This window comes from Enoplosus armatus, chromosome 7 (assembly GCF_043641665.1).
Source record: "Enoplosus armatus isolate fEnoArm2 chromosome 7, fEnoArm2.hap1, whole genome shotgun sequence".
Lineage (NCBI taxonomy): Eukaryota > Metazoa > Chordata > Actinopteri > Centrarchiformes > Enoplosidae > Enoplosus > Enoplosus armatus.
In genome coordinates, this window is record NC_092186.1 from 12,330,833 (window position 1) to 12,347,963 (window position 17,131).

General features: G+C 41.5%; 1 protein-coding gene across 1 annotated transcript in view; it reads right to left on the reverse strand.

The window, feature by feature from the left end:
* atf6 (activating transcription factor 6) overlaps positions 1-17,131 on the reverse strand; it is a 30,233-nt gene that overhangs the window by 3,369 nt on the left and 9,733 nt on the right. Inside the window, exons 8-15 of the mRNA XM_070908653.1 lie at positions 15,054-15,239; positions 14,829-14,920; positions 13,172-13,315; positions 11,481-11,576; positions 11,276-11,378; positions 10,379-10,449; positions 8,950-9,061; positions 4,730-4,814 (exon numbers count right to left, since the gene is read on the reverse strand). Coding sequence (XP_070764754.1) covers positions 4,730-4,814; positions 8,950-9,061; positions 10,379-10,449; positions 11,276-11,378; positions 11,481-11,576; positions 13,172-13,315; positions 14,829-14,920; positions 15,054-15,239 — 889 coding nt within the window. The remainder of the gene's footprint in view (positions 1-4,729; positions 4,815-8,949; positions 9,062-10,378; positions 10,450-11,275; positions 11,379-11,480; positions 11,577-13,171; positions 13,316-14,828; positions 14,921-15,053; positions 15,240-17,131) is intronic.

The window sequence follows — 17,131 nt, forward strand, 5'->3', positions numbered from 1 at the left end:
ACTCATAACTATACAGTGACAAATCCAAGAACATACAAAGGCGGTCTTCTAAATCTGCATATCAGACATTTCAGTCGACTACTTTCACAATTTTTCCCATGTCAGAATTGTTTTGCCCCATGTACTTACTAATCAACGGACAACGGATCAAATGACTACATGTAATGTGAAAGTGGATGTTCAAAGTGATGAACCCACAGGGGACTTTCACCCGAAGCTCCCCTCACCGCTACAATAATTACAAAAGAATTAGTTGTGGGCCATAATAATAACCCCCCTAACTCCATTATCCAAATTGAAGACTCACATTTAATTCCCTGCACTGTTTACATCCGCCTTTCGCCAAATTACCAAAATGTCTAAATTCTGTTCAGCCAACTGCTTGAGAAGCCTGAACAGTGAAACAGGAAACACACAGCCACGAGGCCCAACTTCAAACAGCAGCTCTTTGAAGAAGCTGCCAAATCTACCGTCCTGCTCTGCGTGGTCTCCTTCCCCCTTTTACTAGTGCCATCTGGAGATGTTCCAGAAAATTTCAGCGACACACAGTGAGCTGGTGTGTGCTGATAAAACCCTGATGTCTGGCAACAGCGCATCTGAGGGAACCTGAGAGTGCATCTCAGGAGGATGGTGGCTGCCAGGCTGGCACAAACTCTGAGGACAAGTTCATGAGGGAAGCTTTTTTTTAACATCCGAAAGGAAGCAATTCATCAGCAAGTATAATCCCAAAATTTGGGTCAATAAAACTAAATACGGGTTTAATAGGACGTCAATTAGGCAACTTAAACATTTTCAGATTTTTCAGAGAATTTTGATTCAGCAAATAAATGACGTAATATGCTCAATTATTTTGCAATCTTTTTAATGTGAATGATTGGGGCACTCTGCAATGGAGTGTACAAGCCAATGCTGAACAATAAAACATTGTTTTACAATTAGAAAAGGCAATAATAAGACTAAGAGTCTTTGAGGCTGTACTTTGGCACAGTGGTGCTTTGAGTTAAATACTAACATCAGCAACAGTATGTGAGCTAACACGCTGACAATGGCTAACATACTGCTGTTTACCAGGTACAGTATATTCTCTACCATGTCCTGTTGGGGCAGCTGTGGCTCAGGAGGTAGAGCGGGTCGTCCACTAATCTCTGATTTGATGCCCTTCTCCTCCACTGAAGAAGGGCGGGGTGGTGCTAGATCACCAAAGTCAGTAGGATTCATTGTCTGGGGACCATGAACGTCTGTACAAAATTTCACAGCAATCAATCGAATGGTTGTTGAGATATTTAGTGTGAAGTCTGTAAGCGGTGGACCGACATTACCATCAACAGAGCTATGCAGCTAGCATGGCTAACAAATAGCTTACATGTACAGAATTAAGTAATTTAGGCAAAGAATCACTTGCTCAATTTGAAATTATTTTTCAAGGATGGCAAGGGTTAAACATTTGGGTTGGTGAGAGTCCTTTTCAGAGCACTGGTGGGGAGGTTTGTTTAGATTAGAGGAGTAGGAAAATCTGACCCCCCAACTCCTTCAGTGGTGTGGAGCTCCTTGAACCCCCAGTGAAAGCTGCCTGTTAGCTACAGTGCACATGTACGATCTCAGAGAAGTAAAAATAGACTGCAGTGCGTCTCCCACGGTCGATCCACCTGTAACTGATGTCATCTCCAAAACATTCCTCTCCTCCAAACATGTCGCTTCCACTTGATTGAGCTACTTTCAAACTCAGAGGATCATTAAATAAACACACCCTTCAGTCCTTATGAGGAGCCGCTGCTCAGCCAGATGGGTTTTCAGAGAGAATCAAGGACGTCAAGGTCAAGTAACTTTAACAGAGCCCCTGAACCGTGGACATAGCAGCGAGACAGAGACAGACGACGGCTTACATCAAAGTCTCTATCTTCGATGTTCAGTTATTGACCAAGACAGACCAAACGCTCACTCCAGATTAGCAGAGTCTATCCACCTCCTCCAGATGAAAACCATTTAGTGACTGGAGAAGGAAGGCATTCCTAAAGGAGAGCAGTAACAGTGAGCTGGAAAGAATTATCCTCCACTGAGGAGCAATCATGCTCCAGAAAGAGGACAGTGTTTCTGCTTTTCTAAAGAGTCTCGCCCAGCTAAATGTGTACATTTGCACTTAATCACTTCAAAGTTTCAAACAAAGACAACATAAATCTGAAATGCTACTTGAAGGCTGTCATCTGTGTGACACATGGGGCTTTATACGTTGAAGGAGGGAGGACAACGGCGCGGCTGTTGCACTACTAGAGAATCACCACCAACCTCTTTTCTATGTCAGCCTTGGTTGGCTTGGTTTTTAACTACAGTTCTTTGCTGTCAGGTCAACGAGGAGCAGTTGTGGCATTTGAAACTGAAGCTACTGTAAAGGCATCTGTGCTAACATAAAACTGATGTTAGTCCTCTCTCTAAAAGATACCACATGATCCAGCACATTAGATGCAAACACACTAACGCCTGAAAGACTTTTGGTACAAGCACTGAAGAAAACAATGTTTTTCATTTGCGGCAGGCATCCATGACAGATCATGCAAATTGAAGACCCCTTTCTTGGGCCAACAAGAATCTTTCCAGACCCGATATCTCTCCCTGAATGCCACCTTTGTTTGGCCATTTCAACAATTAGCTGAAAAGGAGGTCTTGGATTTCACTATTTACTGCTATTTCAATGGGCCATCTGACCGGCACGGACCTTAACATTCCTCCCTGACAAGACCAACCAAGAACAATGTTTACCTTCATCAATCTTCGTCTGTAACACCGCCCTTTCAGAAAAAAAAAGTTATTTCCCAATGGCCATGTCTTCCCTGCTGAGTAAGAGGCTCATATTCCACTGACTCACTCCTCTCAGAGTTGGTTGAATCACTAACCAAATCTGTTGCTGGTGCTTTGCCACAGACAAGTCAGGAAGAAGAACAAGAGGATTTCTGATAAAAATTCCAGTTTAATCGCCAACAACAACAGGCTGTCTTCCTAATTGCTCACACCCTACATAAACACAATCCCTCTTGAGTAGATTTCCTTTCAGTTCACTGTCCTGCAGGCTTGGTGAAAATCAAGCCACCTGATAATTAAATCTGCAGTTTTTGGACAAAGAAGACTTCTTTCCACTGAAATCTCAGATGACCGGACCCTGACATACTGTATTGATAATCCAGCAGATCTAAGGACCATGGAGAAAAGCTATGATGAGCTCATGGAAATAAAAAACATCTGCATACTTAAATTATTCATGAAAAAAAACAATTTGGCAACAAATGCACCAACCAAAGTCCAAGGTTTTTGCCAATAAAGTTCTCAGATACTGGGGCATACCTCATGTATACCAGTGTGAAAATGTTTAGGATCGGTTTGTTTTTGAGGGCAGGCGGTCAAATAAACGGGTGATTGCTTCTCAAATGGGCTGGTGGAGACCCCCCTTCCATCCAAGTGCAGTCTGATTGCCACCCACAATGACAAGCTGTGGACGGCAATTGTTTCCTTTAAGAGAAAATGAAGCAGTCTAGATGAGCTACGTCCCTGCTCTATAATCTGAAGAGGACCTGTATTTGCTTGAAAGTAATTCCGTTTTTTCATCACTAGCACGCAGCTATCATGTGCGACAATGTTTGGTGGCAAGCTCAAAGTAAGCTCAGTGCTTACATTTTCACAAGGGTTCAAGGACCAAGGATCCTATATGTTTGGATTAATAATTCTATATCAGTCTTGGCGAAACTACTCCTACCTGGCACTTACAAACTCACATTTAGCAGGCTGAAGAGGACACATAACGACACTACGAGCAGAGAGCAGTTGCAACACTCTGCCTCGCCTGCAGGAGGCAGACGTATTAAAGTGGCACACGCTATTACTTGCCTGTAGGTCTGTAGGTGGCACAGCTTGGACTGGAACAACAGATCTTGATGATACTGGCTTGGATGTTTTTTTTTGGTGCTTTGTACTAATAACACTTCTTTTCTTGTCTTGTTAATAAAAACGGATGATGGATGTAAAGTCAGCAATTCAAGCAATGCATGTTTGTATGTAGATGACAACAAAGGTGTGGTCACACTATGTTTTTAGGCTAGCATAAGGGCATTTTTTAAATGTTTGTTTTAACAATATTATATTTTTGATATAATTTTAGTACATCTAACAAGATTCACAAGTATCTGCCCAGGCCTCAACTTCATTATTTTCAGTACAAAACCTAAGCTCAAAGGAGATGACCACATAGAAAAAGCTATTTTTTAATGTTTGTGTCTGTGTGTGGTTCGGTCGGTGTCTGTGCAGACACTTAACAGCACTGCTAAATGCAACAGAGAGTATAATCAGAGGCTGAAGGACATAACAGAAACCACAAAGGGCTCAGAGGGAGGGAGGGAGCAAAGACCTTCAACTAGCAAGAAGCCAGATGTCAAAGAAACCTTTCGGCAAAGAAAAATCTATAAAGAAACTTTCATTTAAGTGCAACAAGCAACACACTCTCGATCCAAGAAGGTAGAATTTGAAAAACAACATACCAGCGTAGATGAGAAAAGGATCAATATCACCTTAATAGGCTCAAAAAGCAAAAGTGCTCTATTTTGGTCCTAGAAGGGTCTTAGGCCACAAGTAATGCATTCTTGTGGGGAGACGTATTTCTGAATCTGCTCCCAGCTTGCCTCTCATCTGTTACACCATGTTGAGTGACCAAACTCCCCAACTGGTGTGTCTGTGCTGCAGTGCATACCGTTTATGTTCATGGCTGGCAACACCACAGACATCTTGGGTCGACGTCCTTTGTTGTGGTTGGTGGCAGGAAGTAGAAGATGGTCCTGAGAACAAAGAAGAGAAGGTCATCAAGAGGAAAATACAACTCATTTGGAAGCAAATAAAATGGTTGGAGGCTTGCATTTGCCAGTTGTTGATCAAAACGTGGAGCCGAGTTGAGGAGAAGGCCTACTGAAGAATGTGCATTAACAACATGAGGTTATCAATGATGCAATGCCAAAAACCACTCTAATTTCAATACTGTCACCTGGGCCATTTAAGCACTTATTGCTCATTCTGAGGTCAGAAAGTACTTCAGTTTCTGGAGCTATTAAATAGCTTTTGTGCGACTCATTAGACAATGAGAGGGAAGGTTTTAATCTGAGCACAACCTCTCAGGAGGAGTTGTGGTGGAGAGGAATGCTAATGTGCAAACACACACGACTCACACACACACAGTAATGACGGTGTTTGGCTCTACTACCACATTCAAAAGCTACGACATAAATCATTCAACTGAAGTAATATTAAGATTGGTGAATGAAATCCTATCTGAAAACTACAGAATACATCTATTCCACATTTAAGGGCGACAACACAACAGACGAACAAAACTATTAAAAAGCAACAAGCCCACATGCCACAACTAATGAATGAAACCTGCATGAAGAGATTTCTGCTAATTAAAAGAGGAAATTGTGAGTCAAGAGACTTCAGAAAATGACTTCATGGAATTTAAGAATGAGACGGGACATCAGAAGACAGCGTTTACTCTTCTCTCAGTTTGTAAGGCAAGAAAAAGTATCTGACCACAACATGGTGAAAAATGTATTAGTATTGCACTTCCATAAGGTTAAAAGAAGAAAGGTAAAAATTGAGGCCATAAAGGCTGAGACATCCAGACTTTAAGTTCCTAGTATGGGTCAATCACCACAAATGCTGGATCCTCCATCTCCCATAATACAGTGGCACTCAGTGGCATCTTCAGTATGTAACGCAGGCTTTCTCTGATAAACTTCTTAAGCCCAATGAGAGATAACCCTTTTGACATCATCAGGATGATGATGTCAAACTTTGAAAAGCTCTTTCCAGAGCCATTATGCAGACATCACGCAATTGGGTTTACAGGCAGAGTAGTACAACTCATTACTTCATGTGAGACCTACTGGTTAACTCTATCCCACTTGGCTAGCAAAACGCAGCTTGAGTGAAAAGAAAAATGAAGGGTGTTAAGGTGATGACAGGCGGGAGTGCAGTTTGAGGTTGTGAAAGGGATTACAACGAGACAGGAAGGAGCAATGTAGAAGACTGGTGAGATACGAGGAGACATACCGATGTGTGGGAACGACTTGCATCAATGACAATAAAGAGGATGTTAAGGAAAACAGGGTATATGTGGGAGGCTTTTGTATGTCATTGTTGTAAATAAGAGAGTGTTCTTCATAATGACTATTAAGTTCTATTAAAATTACAGTAAATCAGCCAAAAAGTAATCTTTAATTTGTAGTGTTTTTCCAGAATAAAGGGTTTGGTGTGATATATGGTCGCGGCAAGGAATTAAGGATAAACTATAACCCCCAAAGGGGAGTATTAAATGCTAAAAATGAATGCGAGGGTGCCTTGACTGTGCTTGGAGGGCGGCAGGAGGTAGGGAAAACACCAATCACATTACTGCTCATCATCAGGGGACCGGCAACCTTGTCAAGCTGACATAACAGCTGCAGCTGCCATGACAACAGGTGAATTTTCCTTGAACCTTATTGGATACGGTCCACAGTGAAAGCAGCCAGTGTTTCCACCACCTCAACTCAATGCACACTTATATAAAGCCACAGGTGCTAAAACAACACGAGAAGTGAAGCAAAACCGCAAAATGACGGTAGAGCGAGAGCAGTTCCATATTTTGGTCTTGTTATGTTTTCCATCACCTCACCTCATTTCACACTTAAACAAAGCCACAGGTGGTAATGTATCTGTTGAGGGCTTAAAGTAACCTTGACCTAAGCATGGCCATCTCTGAGCGAGCAACATACTGGAGGGAGTGACCTCAACATGCTGGCGAGGGCAACAACAGGCCATGATGAAACATTTTTGCCAAAAAGGACAAAAGTCAAAATTGGTAGTGATTGGCTTTAAAATCTGAACAAATTCCAAATTTAATCCAGAGCTTTGGCAGTCTTGTAATAAGATCATACCAACTGGAACAGAAAAACAAAAGCACACCCGCTTTTGCCGACGCACACACACATCCTGAAACCCAGGAAACAAAATACAGGCAAATAAACTGACTGAGAAAAGCTGACAAAGGTTTGTAAGAATTAAAGAGGTCACACTGAATAACAGGCCTGTAATCTGTGTACTGCATGTTTTACTATTTAGAGTTTCTGTCATACCCAATAATGGTCCTTTGATGCCTCTCATCTTTCCCGCTTATTAAAACCCAACCCCAAAAAGAGCAGGCATGTAGTAAAGGAAACAGAACTTTCTTTTTTCTGGGTTTCTTTGTCTTAAGTGGTTGTAAAATTAATATCTTTGGGTTTTGGACTATAAGTCAGACAAAACAAGCAATTTGAAGACATTGCCTTGGGCTTGAAGATATTATGACGGGTATTTTCCACTATTTCCTACTATTTTTAACAAACAGTTAATGAATTAATCGAGAAAATAATCATTTGTTGCAGCCATACATCTACACATCAAAATAAACAAAGCATTAAAATACTTAAAAAGCCTTTTTCCCCTTAGTTGTTTTCAATTGTAATTAATAAAAAAAAGTTCTTATTCTTTTTTTTTTATTCAAGAATTGCATTTGGAGGGGTCAATATATCTGGGTGATTCATTACAAAAAATATTTTGTCAACAGGTCATTAATGAATCAAACATCAGTAATTACTATTCATTGATTTGCTTAACTCTTTTGATTCAAAGTTAAAGTATCCAAGAGTTTTTCCCCTGAAATGTTTATTTTTATTTTTCAAGATATTTTTCTAAGTGTGATGTTATTTTGGATAAACTATAACACCCTCACCGCTCATGCAACACAAAGCTGTCAGAAACTGAAGGATGGCTACTTGACCTGTAGAGGCCCTCGACTCGGGTACGCCATTGTTGCCATTGTCCCTGCTGTCACCATGCCAACTCAGAGGCAAACCTTTGTGACTTGCTTGGTGACAAGAGGTCTTGATCTTTGACCACATCCTTCAAAAGTCCCGCCCCACTGTGTAATCCTAAGGATTTAAGGGTTTAACATCACCCAGAGTGTCCAGAGGTTCTGAGTGTGATACAAGCTTCACCCAGCTCTTTGGAACAGTGACCAAATGTGTTTTTGGTAAGAAACACATCTTCATTTCAGAGGACAGCAATAAGTGATTCAGGTTTGCAAGGCTGTTAGGTTGATAAATTAATAATTTCTTAATGTTACTTTTTGGGCAAATTTGGAAGGAAATGTGTCTTAGCACAGTTCGGTGACAACAGATGGGGCTTTCCATAATAATGAAACACAAACTATAATGGGTGGAAGAACTCAAAGGAAAAAGTTTCCCCCCACAGGAAATTTGGTTTCCTTTTGTTTGGTTAACACTTGAGAACAAAAGGATGTAAGGCTGGGGGCTCTATAAATATATTTTTTGAAAATAAAAAAAGGACAGCAATCAATGAAACAAACCCAAACTAATCAAGAAACTCTTTCTGAATATGTCATATCTCATCAAGAAAATCAAAAACAGATTCAGAGCCGCAAATGTGGAAAAATTCAAATTAACAAAAAACCAAGCAGATTAGCAGTGAGATATGGTCATGCCTAAAAATCTAAAACATGGTCTTGATGACTGCAAATGAACCAAGGAAACTGGACTGGAAAGGGGTAGTTACACCCTTGGGCGTGTGTATTTCACCGTCTCCGCCATCCTCCACTTTTCTCTCAAATCAAACCTCCCTGTTGAGGAATAGACTCATTACATTTAATCCATGATTCAAGTTATTCTTTCTATAATGAATTTGTTGTTTTTATGGCCAGTTTGGGAGAAGGCAATCTCACCACAGACACACATGAAATGAAACTGATTAGTGTTGAGCTTCCATTGAAATCTTCTAATTTTACTTCACGTGATCAATTTAACCAAAGTGACAGACTTCGTGTGGGAGCCAGCACCAGTTTCTCCTCCCAAGTCAGTGTAATGGGCCAGACAGGTTGAAACTTACCCTGCGGAAAGACACTACATAGAAAGTGTCACCACGGCGATTGATCTCATCAAAGAAGTCACTGTAGGTGTGATGAGGTGCGTAGTATACCTGCAACTCACTGCCAGGATTCCTGCAGAAATATATGAGGAACAACGTAAAATATTCAGAGAAGGGGAGAAAAAGACAAACTGGGATTGAAAACTGACATGTATCACTGATCAAGTGCTGATAATCAATGTTTTGTGCCAGAGAAATGTATTATATTTGGCAAATCTCATGCAGATAAAATTCTAAAAAAAGATTAATATCAGATTTTTATCAAAACACTAATATTATTTGATATGTTTCTCTGTTTAACACAAGACACAACACTTTCATTAATGACATCACCTTGGGCTCTGGGAAATTGTGTATTTTTCACTATATTCTGTTTTGTAACCAAACCATTAATCGAGAAAATAATCTGCAGATTAATCAATAATTAAGACAATCATTAGTTGCAGATCTACAGACGTCTACTTCCTTTGTTTCACAACCCACTGCTTTAACACACAGCTGAGGCTCAAAGCTTTGGCAGACTCTACAGCTGTGGCCAGGTCTGCATGAATGGTTCTCAACATAATGTATACTGCAGGACGGTCACAGACACGAGGATGAAACCAAAGTAAACCTTTTGTGAAGGGCAACCTTCAATCCCTCTTGGACCTGGGTGCAAGATATCATGCTCAAAAAGGGATTTTGTCTTGTGTCTTTTCTATTTTTATTCTATTTGTACACTGCAGAGGATAACTGCTGAAACTGATTTTTCCTCTTTTGTCCTGTAGATTTGGATGTTTCATAGCCTTCACAGAATTACAACTGGGAAAAAAAACACTGTAGGTGGCCAAAAAAATATTGACTCCATCTGTCTGATCTATACTACTCAGTGAAGTCCAACTGAAAAGGTTTTTATTGACCGCCGAACCTCTGCATACAAGGGTCCTGCTTCAAAATCACTGCATCATAAATCGGTCAGATTGTAAAAACTGACAACAATAACCAAAAATGTGGAAATAGAGGCAGAAATTTTGTTTCCCATTACAATTCCATTTAAAGATACACTTTGGTCAAACTCTAAAACAATGAAACATACAAGTTTGTTATGTCTACATTTGCTTTACATAATCTATTTCTGTGGATCTCACTGACAATAAACAATCCAGCCTGAAGCTGTAAACAGATTACAGGTCAGTGTTTTAGTTTACAACACAGTGTTGGTGTACCACACAAGTCGTAGTTACTGTGTGTTCTGAAATATATAGTATGTTCTGCCCTCTAGCTGTCAAAGAATGCTTAATGCAGCTTTAAATTCGAATGGGAATTGTTTGTAAGAAAAAAAATTGAAACTTAAAAAATGATTTACTTGTGTGAATCTGACACATATACACTGTAATAAGCCTTTGCTCACTTTTCCTCAGCAGATTCTGTGTAATGGACCGTCACAATCTGGGCTCTCTCAGCCTCCTTATTCTCTGTTTTCTGTTAGGAAAAGAAGAGAGAGAATTAGCTTTAATCTCTTTATATTCACTTCAGCTAACGATTACAGAGAGCAGGATAAACTGTTGGCGACACTGTCCAACACATAAATACAGGCTCCATTCTAAACATTATAATGGACCATCATTTCAAAACATCTAGATGTGAGCACACACATTCCAGTCCCAAGGTTTTCTCCTGATAAATCTAGTTAAGGAATATTAACATTTAAACGTGTCACACTGTAGGGTAACAACTATCTGTCAACACTTGCCAAACACACAGGGGCATGCAGAACCATTCAAATGAACATAAACAAAAAAAGTTATATCTTATTAACATGATCAGTCTTGTTCAGTTTTATATGTTAAGATACTGTGAAGACGCAGCTCAATACAGGTGAGAAATAAACACATCTACATTTCTATTTATAATAAAATGAAGAATGGGTATATACGAACTGGGCAGCTTCTAGTGGATTAGACTTACTGTGACAGATTTTGAAAAAAATGATGGAAAAAGGAGCAGGGGGCACTAATCCCACAGCTCCCCTCTAAGTGTTGTGTTTACTTTCTCAGGGCTGCCGGATTAAACTCAGCCCAATAAAGAGAAATGAGAGGCAGACAAAAGGGGATGGTGTGAGGGGAGGTGAAACAGTGGTGAAAGAGAGGCATTAGTTTGCCAAAAACCACTTTATATTGAAAGTAGTGGCATAAAATACAAGTTTAGTTTGCAAGCTTTATTGCAAACACTGAACATCACATACATTTTTGCACGGCCCATTAGATATGTTTTTCCTGTTTTTCCTAAACACGCTGCTGTGACTTACCAGAATGGTCCTGGTGGGTTTGTGATTGCTGTTACTCATGCGCCTGGATTTGGTCTGCTGCACTTCATGACGGTGGACCCAACCCTTCAACTCATGGGCCAACCTGCCAATCAACATATATTTACATTTTAGCTAGGATAAAAGCGATTTAGTGGTCTTATGTGAAAGGAGAAAAGTAGGGCATACACAAGAGTTCATAACTTACTCTAAGCACTTGGTCCTGTTAACAGGAGGCTGGCAGGGGGGAGGTGGTCTGAGGAAGATAGGATCCTTCACCACCATCAGGGCCTTATCCTCAGAGCTACAGCACAGAAGAAAAAGCAGACAGAGGGTGTTAAAAAGAAGAGAAAAGTGATGACTTTACAAGGCTGGTCAGATGCTCTCTAATAAATGTAAGAATTTCACAATAACAATCTGTTATAAATGTTTCGCCCATGTTGGGAATATGCTTTGAATGCAAACTGAGAGCCAACAAGGCTGCTTGCCCTCTGACGGAGGTGAAATATGCAGAGGGGATTGAGCAACAGGGAGAAAAAACGGCACCAAAAAAGAAACCAGCATAGCTTCAATGTGGTGACATTTATATCCCTGTTGAATTTCATTGGTTTCTAATGAGTTTTACTGATTCCAATTCTTGATACTTGACATGTGCAGAGGTGGCAGACCTTCAGTCGCTGAATGTATGCACGGAAACGCTGAGTGCAGAGATTCTGAAAGGATACGTCCACATGCTGCTATAAATCGCGCTCCGAATGATCACAAACATGTTGCAGAGAACTGAGCGTCACCACCCTGTAGGTCGCATCCAGTTTGATCATGGACAATGACAGGCGAAAACAACAGCACGGGTTGATACCATAAGGTGGGTATGTTACATATGTTATGGATTAGCAGCACACTGCATTGCATGACATGACTTTCCTCCTCAGACGTTACTGTGACTTTAATTACAACTGTTATACTTCAGTGAATGAATGATTATGTTGCTTGAGGTGATGATGTAGACTGTCCACAGTCAGTGCCCACCTGCAGGGGGCTTGTTATCAAAATGTCCACCACCGACGTAATACCTCCCCTGGGCCTCCCTGATCTGAGCCAACACATTGACTACGCCTGGCGTTCCCGTCTCTAAACGCTCTGGAAATGGTTGGCGAGACAACATGTCAGACCAGAGGCCTAATCATAACTCTAACTGAGGGGCCCGTATTAACCTTCCTGCACACACACTTTCCTGTTCAGTGGGACCCCAAGATTAGGTTGCATATCTCCCCCGTCATCCTCCTCTCCACTGCGTTTGGTGCTGTCACCCCTTTTGTAAAGGCTAATGTGTTCCTTCCTGCCTGCGCTGGTTTAATGCTGCCGGGTAACCTGACACTACAGCTGAATGGTTTGCATTAACATGTAACATACCCTACGCAGAGATCTGACAAAGCGCAGGCTGGCAATGCCATGCAGACATTAGATGCTCTGACCACCTTGCAAAACATCATTTTCAGGACATGGGGGTGCAGATAATGTACCAAACAAGAATGTTATTTATGCAATTTACAAATGAGACTGCTGGGCCTCTATTGCATTTAGAAAAGAAAGAAAAATATATAACCCCTTAGAAAAATAAACTGTTACTAGCAATATAAAGCTGAATGTCAAACAAGGCCTGACCCCAATTTCCCACCTTGTTACTCAAAGCACAACTGCTGGCCAACTAGCCAGGGGCCTGGAGGCATTTGAAAGGCAGGCGTTTGGACAGAGTTGGTAACCGGCTGGCGCACATGTTTACACGTGCCGTTATGAGGTATACTAGTTCAGACTGAGCCCAGGCACAGGTGCATCCTGGTCCGCTGACACAGTGTTGTGTTGTGAAAGGTGTCGGGAGTGGGGGCTTGAGCTCATTACCTGTCGGCAATCTCAGAGGGGCCACGGCGGAGGGGATCGGGGCCCATCACGGCCTCAGTTTCTGCCTCAGGGGAGAAATCCAACAGGTGTCTGCCGCTGTGCTGCGTGGAAAAAACGTCCTGCTTGGAGCCACCCTGAAACAGACTGAGGAAACAGGAGGCAGGTGAGGTAACATCAGGACACTTGGGACAGAAAAAAAAACAAAAAGAAGAACTGGGTACTGGACTGAAATGACCGCTGAATTCCATGTGGACCACATCCTGTGCACAGGAGGGTTCTTCATTTTTAGCCACAAGCAGAATCTGAACTCTGATCTAGACTGCATAACCCAAAGCACGCTGGGACACACACACACACACACACAAGCAAAAATACACACAGTTTCTTTCAACGGTATTACTGCACTGGGTGGCATTTTCATTTCAAAGGGATCGGACCTCAAAAGCGGGCATATTTTACATTCCAAAGGAGAGCCCTAACACAAAACACACAGATGTGAGCACAGGTACAGACACCCACAGACTTCAGCTACTGCGAATACCCCTCAAGTCGCAAAAGCAATCATTCACGGGTCCCAAGAAGCTTTTTCATGTTTAAGCTCTAGAGAACAACTGAAAGAACACATTCCCAGCACAGATTATTGAAGAAACAAGGCCGACAAGTAAATTCTCGCATCCTTGTGGAGAAAGTTATTCCCAGGAGAAAACAAACATTTTTACAACATGAGAACAGAGAATTCATCATTACAGTTGGTGGTGGACTGTAAGCTTGTGGAATTACACAATCTCTCCATCTGCTAGCTGGGTCGAATCAACGTTCTTTCCCCAGAGCAGGTTTACATAACTCATTCTTAATTTGTCACCACTGTTAATGTTACAAGCAGAGATCAGAATATGCCATAAACAAGTGTTTGATACTTCTTTTGTAGCTTGAAATTATTTTCTTTTTACATTTGTAAGTGGTAAATGTTTACTTTCCTCCCAACCCAGCAGGGCGTGTTGAGTCTTATTCAGCCATTAGTCACAACGTCCTATAAACTCTGGCAACAACAACAGAGGAATGAAACGTACAAAGAGCCAGTTGGCAGGGATGAACTATTAGTCAGTATTAGTACAGTATGAGCATTACTGGACTACATTATTCTGGATGTACCACAAGATCACTATAATGTTCAGGAGATTTTGCTCAAAGCTTTACAGAGAGACCATTGATTCAAGATTAACAAGTCTTAGCTGTTGTCAAAAAAGTAGTTTTTTTACTTTGTCAACTGTAATCTTTAGGCCAATGTGTTAATTAACTTTGTCAACTGAAACTCGGGTGAAGTAGGTTTGTGTGAACATGTTGCTTCAATGGGAAATGTTCCGCACTGTTTTCAATAAAAGTTTTTGCGTAATGCTTTACATGAGAGGCGCAATTCCCACAATGAGTCACGGGGCTTCCCATTTGTTTTCCTCCAGTAATCAAACTCGTGTGTATCCACAATATGTTGCAGTTAGCAGTAATCTTCCTGCATCTTGAGCTACAGCACCCGCCATCATCAGCACTCTTTTGTTTTGAACTGAATTTAAGACTTTCAGACACTAAATCAAATGGTTGTGTGGACAGTTAAAGACATACAGAGAGAGATCCCACAAATAATCACGTGTCATACGCTCACCTCATTGGTCCGACGTTAAGCACAAGGAACACCAACACTGCCATGAGACAGACAGCTCTCCTTTTGGGGGCCGTTGCATTTAGTACTGTGTTCTGCAGGAGAAGAAAGGCATCATGTTAAATTACAAACTACAAATCACAGATATGAGTCATGCATGAATGAACACTCTCATAAATTTCTGGCTGTGTGGAAATATTGGCAGAGCTGTGGCTTTTAGCCTCTCACCTCACTCAGCAGGCCCTCCAGCTGCCTCTTGAGGTTGCCATTCTCACACTTGAGCACCTCATTCTCAGACAATGCCACTTTCAGGCGAGCCTCCAGCGAGAGAAGATACTCTTTCTTCTTTTTCCGAGACAGAGATGCTGATTCGCGGTTCTTTATCATGCGCTGCTGCCTCTGGCACAGCTTCGACTGGAGCGAGAAGGCAACAAAGACAGAAACGCAAGACATAAGAATAACACTTTGACATAGGTTATTACTTACATCAAGCCATATATTTCACATTTGGATGTTTCCACTCGACACCTATCCACGCAGGAGGGGGGGGGGGTTATTGTGAGAATGCAATGAAATGCCTGTCTGAGCCATCTGTTGGGTTGTAGATCACAGACTCCTCTCGCTAGTGTGACATCAAGTTTATCTATGCTATCAAGGGCGTTTGGTTAAAAATGGCTTTTCATTCATATGAAATCTTTTTCTGCGAAACCCAAACAAGTGTCTAGGGGATAAGTACGAAAAACATTTATGAATGTGAAACAACATAGCACAGTCAATCTTAGAAAAGTATGTTTTAAATGCTGATCCATATTTACTGCTGTTTCCACACTAGAGCTCTAAAATCTGCTCTGTCCATTTTCTGCAACCACTCATTCACATTCAGGATGTATGTGGTACGTCGAACAACCCTGAGGAACTCCTTACAAGGGTAAATGTGAGTAGATAGGAGTCTGAAAAGGGGGACACTGACATGAGAGAGAAACCACCAGTAAAAAGACAGATGACACAGTGAGAAAGTAAACTGGGGAAGGGGACGCAGACATAAAAGCCAGGGTTCACTCTGTTATTCTCACTGTGGGCACACCTCGGCTGCTGCTGCTCCAGTTTACTACGGTGACAGAATAATAAATAAACATGTTCAAGATGTGTCGTGAGGTTAATGACACCTCTGCAACAAATCATAGCTTTAACATCACCCCAAAGAGCCCTTAAGTGCACATGATCAAGCTTCTGCTTGAAAATATTTACACTGACGTCCTCTGAGAGGTCCAGAGGTCTCTAGCAATACCTCTGTTCTATATGACAAGAAAGGTGCGTTTACGGAGTGTGTCACGCTTTGAGAAATGGGCTCACAGACACATAAACACAGAGGAACTATATATGTTATAGGTCAGCCATAGTCAGTCTCAACAACTGTAATTAGGGTCTTACACACTCAATAAATAAATTAATATTCAGCATCGTTCCATTTAGATTTAATTTTGTTTTTGCTTCAAGGCTGTATTATAAATTAAGACCTCTGAAAATGCAAGCAAACAAAAAAACAAATTAGTGAATAAATAAACAAGTAAGAGCAGTTTTACAGCTTGTTTCCAGAAAGAATAACTAACAGGATTCCTTCCACTCAAGGTCAGTGAGGTGAGAACTGAAATCAAAGTTTCGCACGCTTACACGAATAGCACATATCTTAACATGACCTATTGCAAATGAACACAACCCATGGCTGTGGCGATTATCCAAACACCGACATTGACCATCCAGTCCCCAGCTACCTCTCTACTGCCCTTCTCCAAACACAAACACCAGGGTAAGCTTCTAAGATCCTGGACCTAATAGCCCTGCTGGTGATTAAGTTATTTGGATCCCTGTATTTGTGTTCTGTCTCCTGAGAAACCCCTCTGTCTCCCAGCCCAGATCTGGGAGCCGTGCCACTAGCCCGAGCCTGGGAACACTGCAACTAAGCAGTTACCAGGGAGTGGAGAGCAGGGGGAACTTCACATCGCCACCAAAATGAGGCTAAGGAGGAAAATGTGGGCCAGGGGGGCAAAAAAATGGCAAGAGTGGCATTTCTCTATGAACGTGTTGGTGGGAAAAGTCAATGAGAAAAAAAAAAAAAGAACTGCACAGTGGCCAGCTGCGTGTTGCAGGGTGCTGCTGAAAGGGAGAATACCTGCTCAACAACTCTTCAAGGGATGAATACAGGTGAAGAGAGAGAAAAAACAAGAGTTGACAAGCCAACCGATCCCAGCATGCCTAACTGTCACACTGCTGTTGAGTGTCTACTCTTTCCATTAAGCATCCAAAGG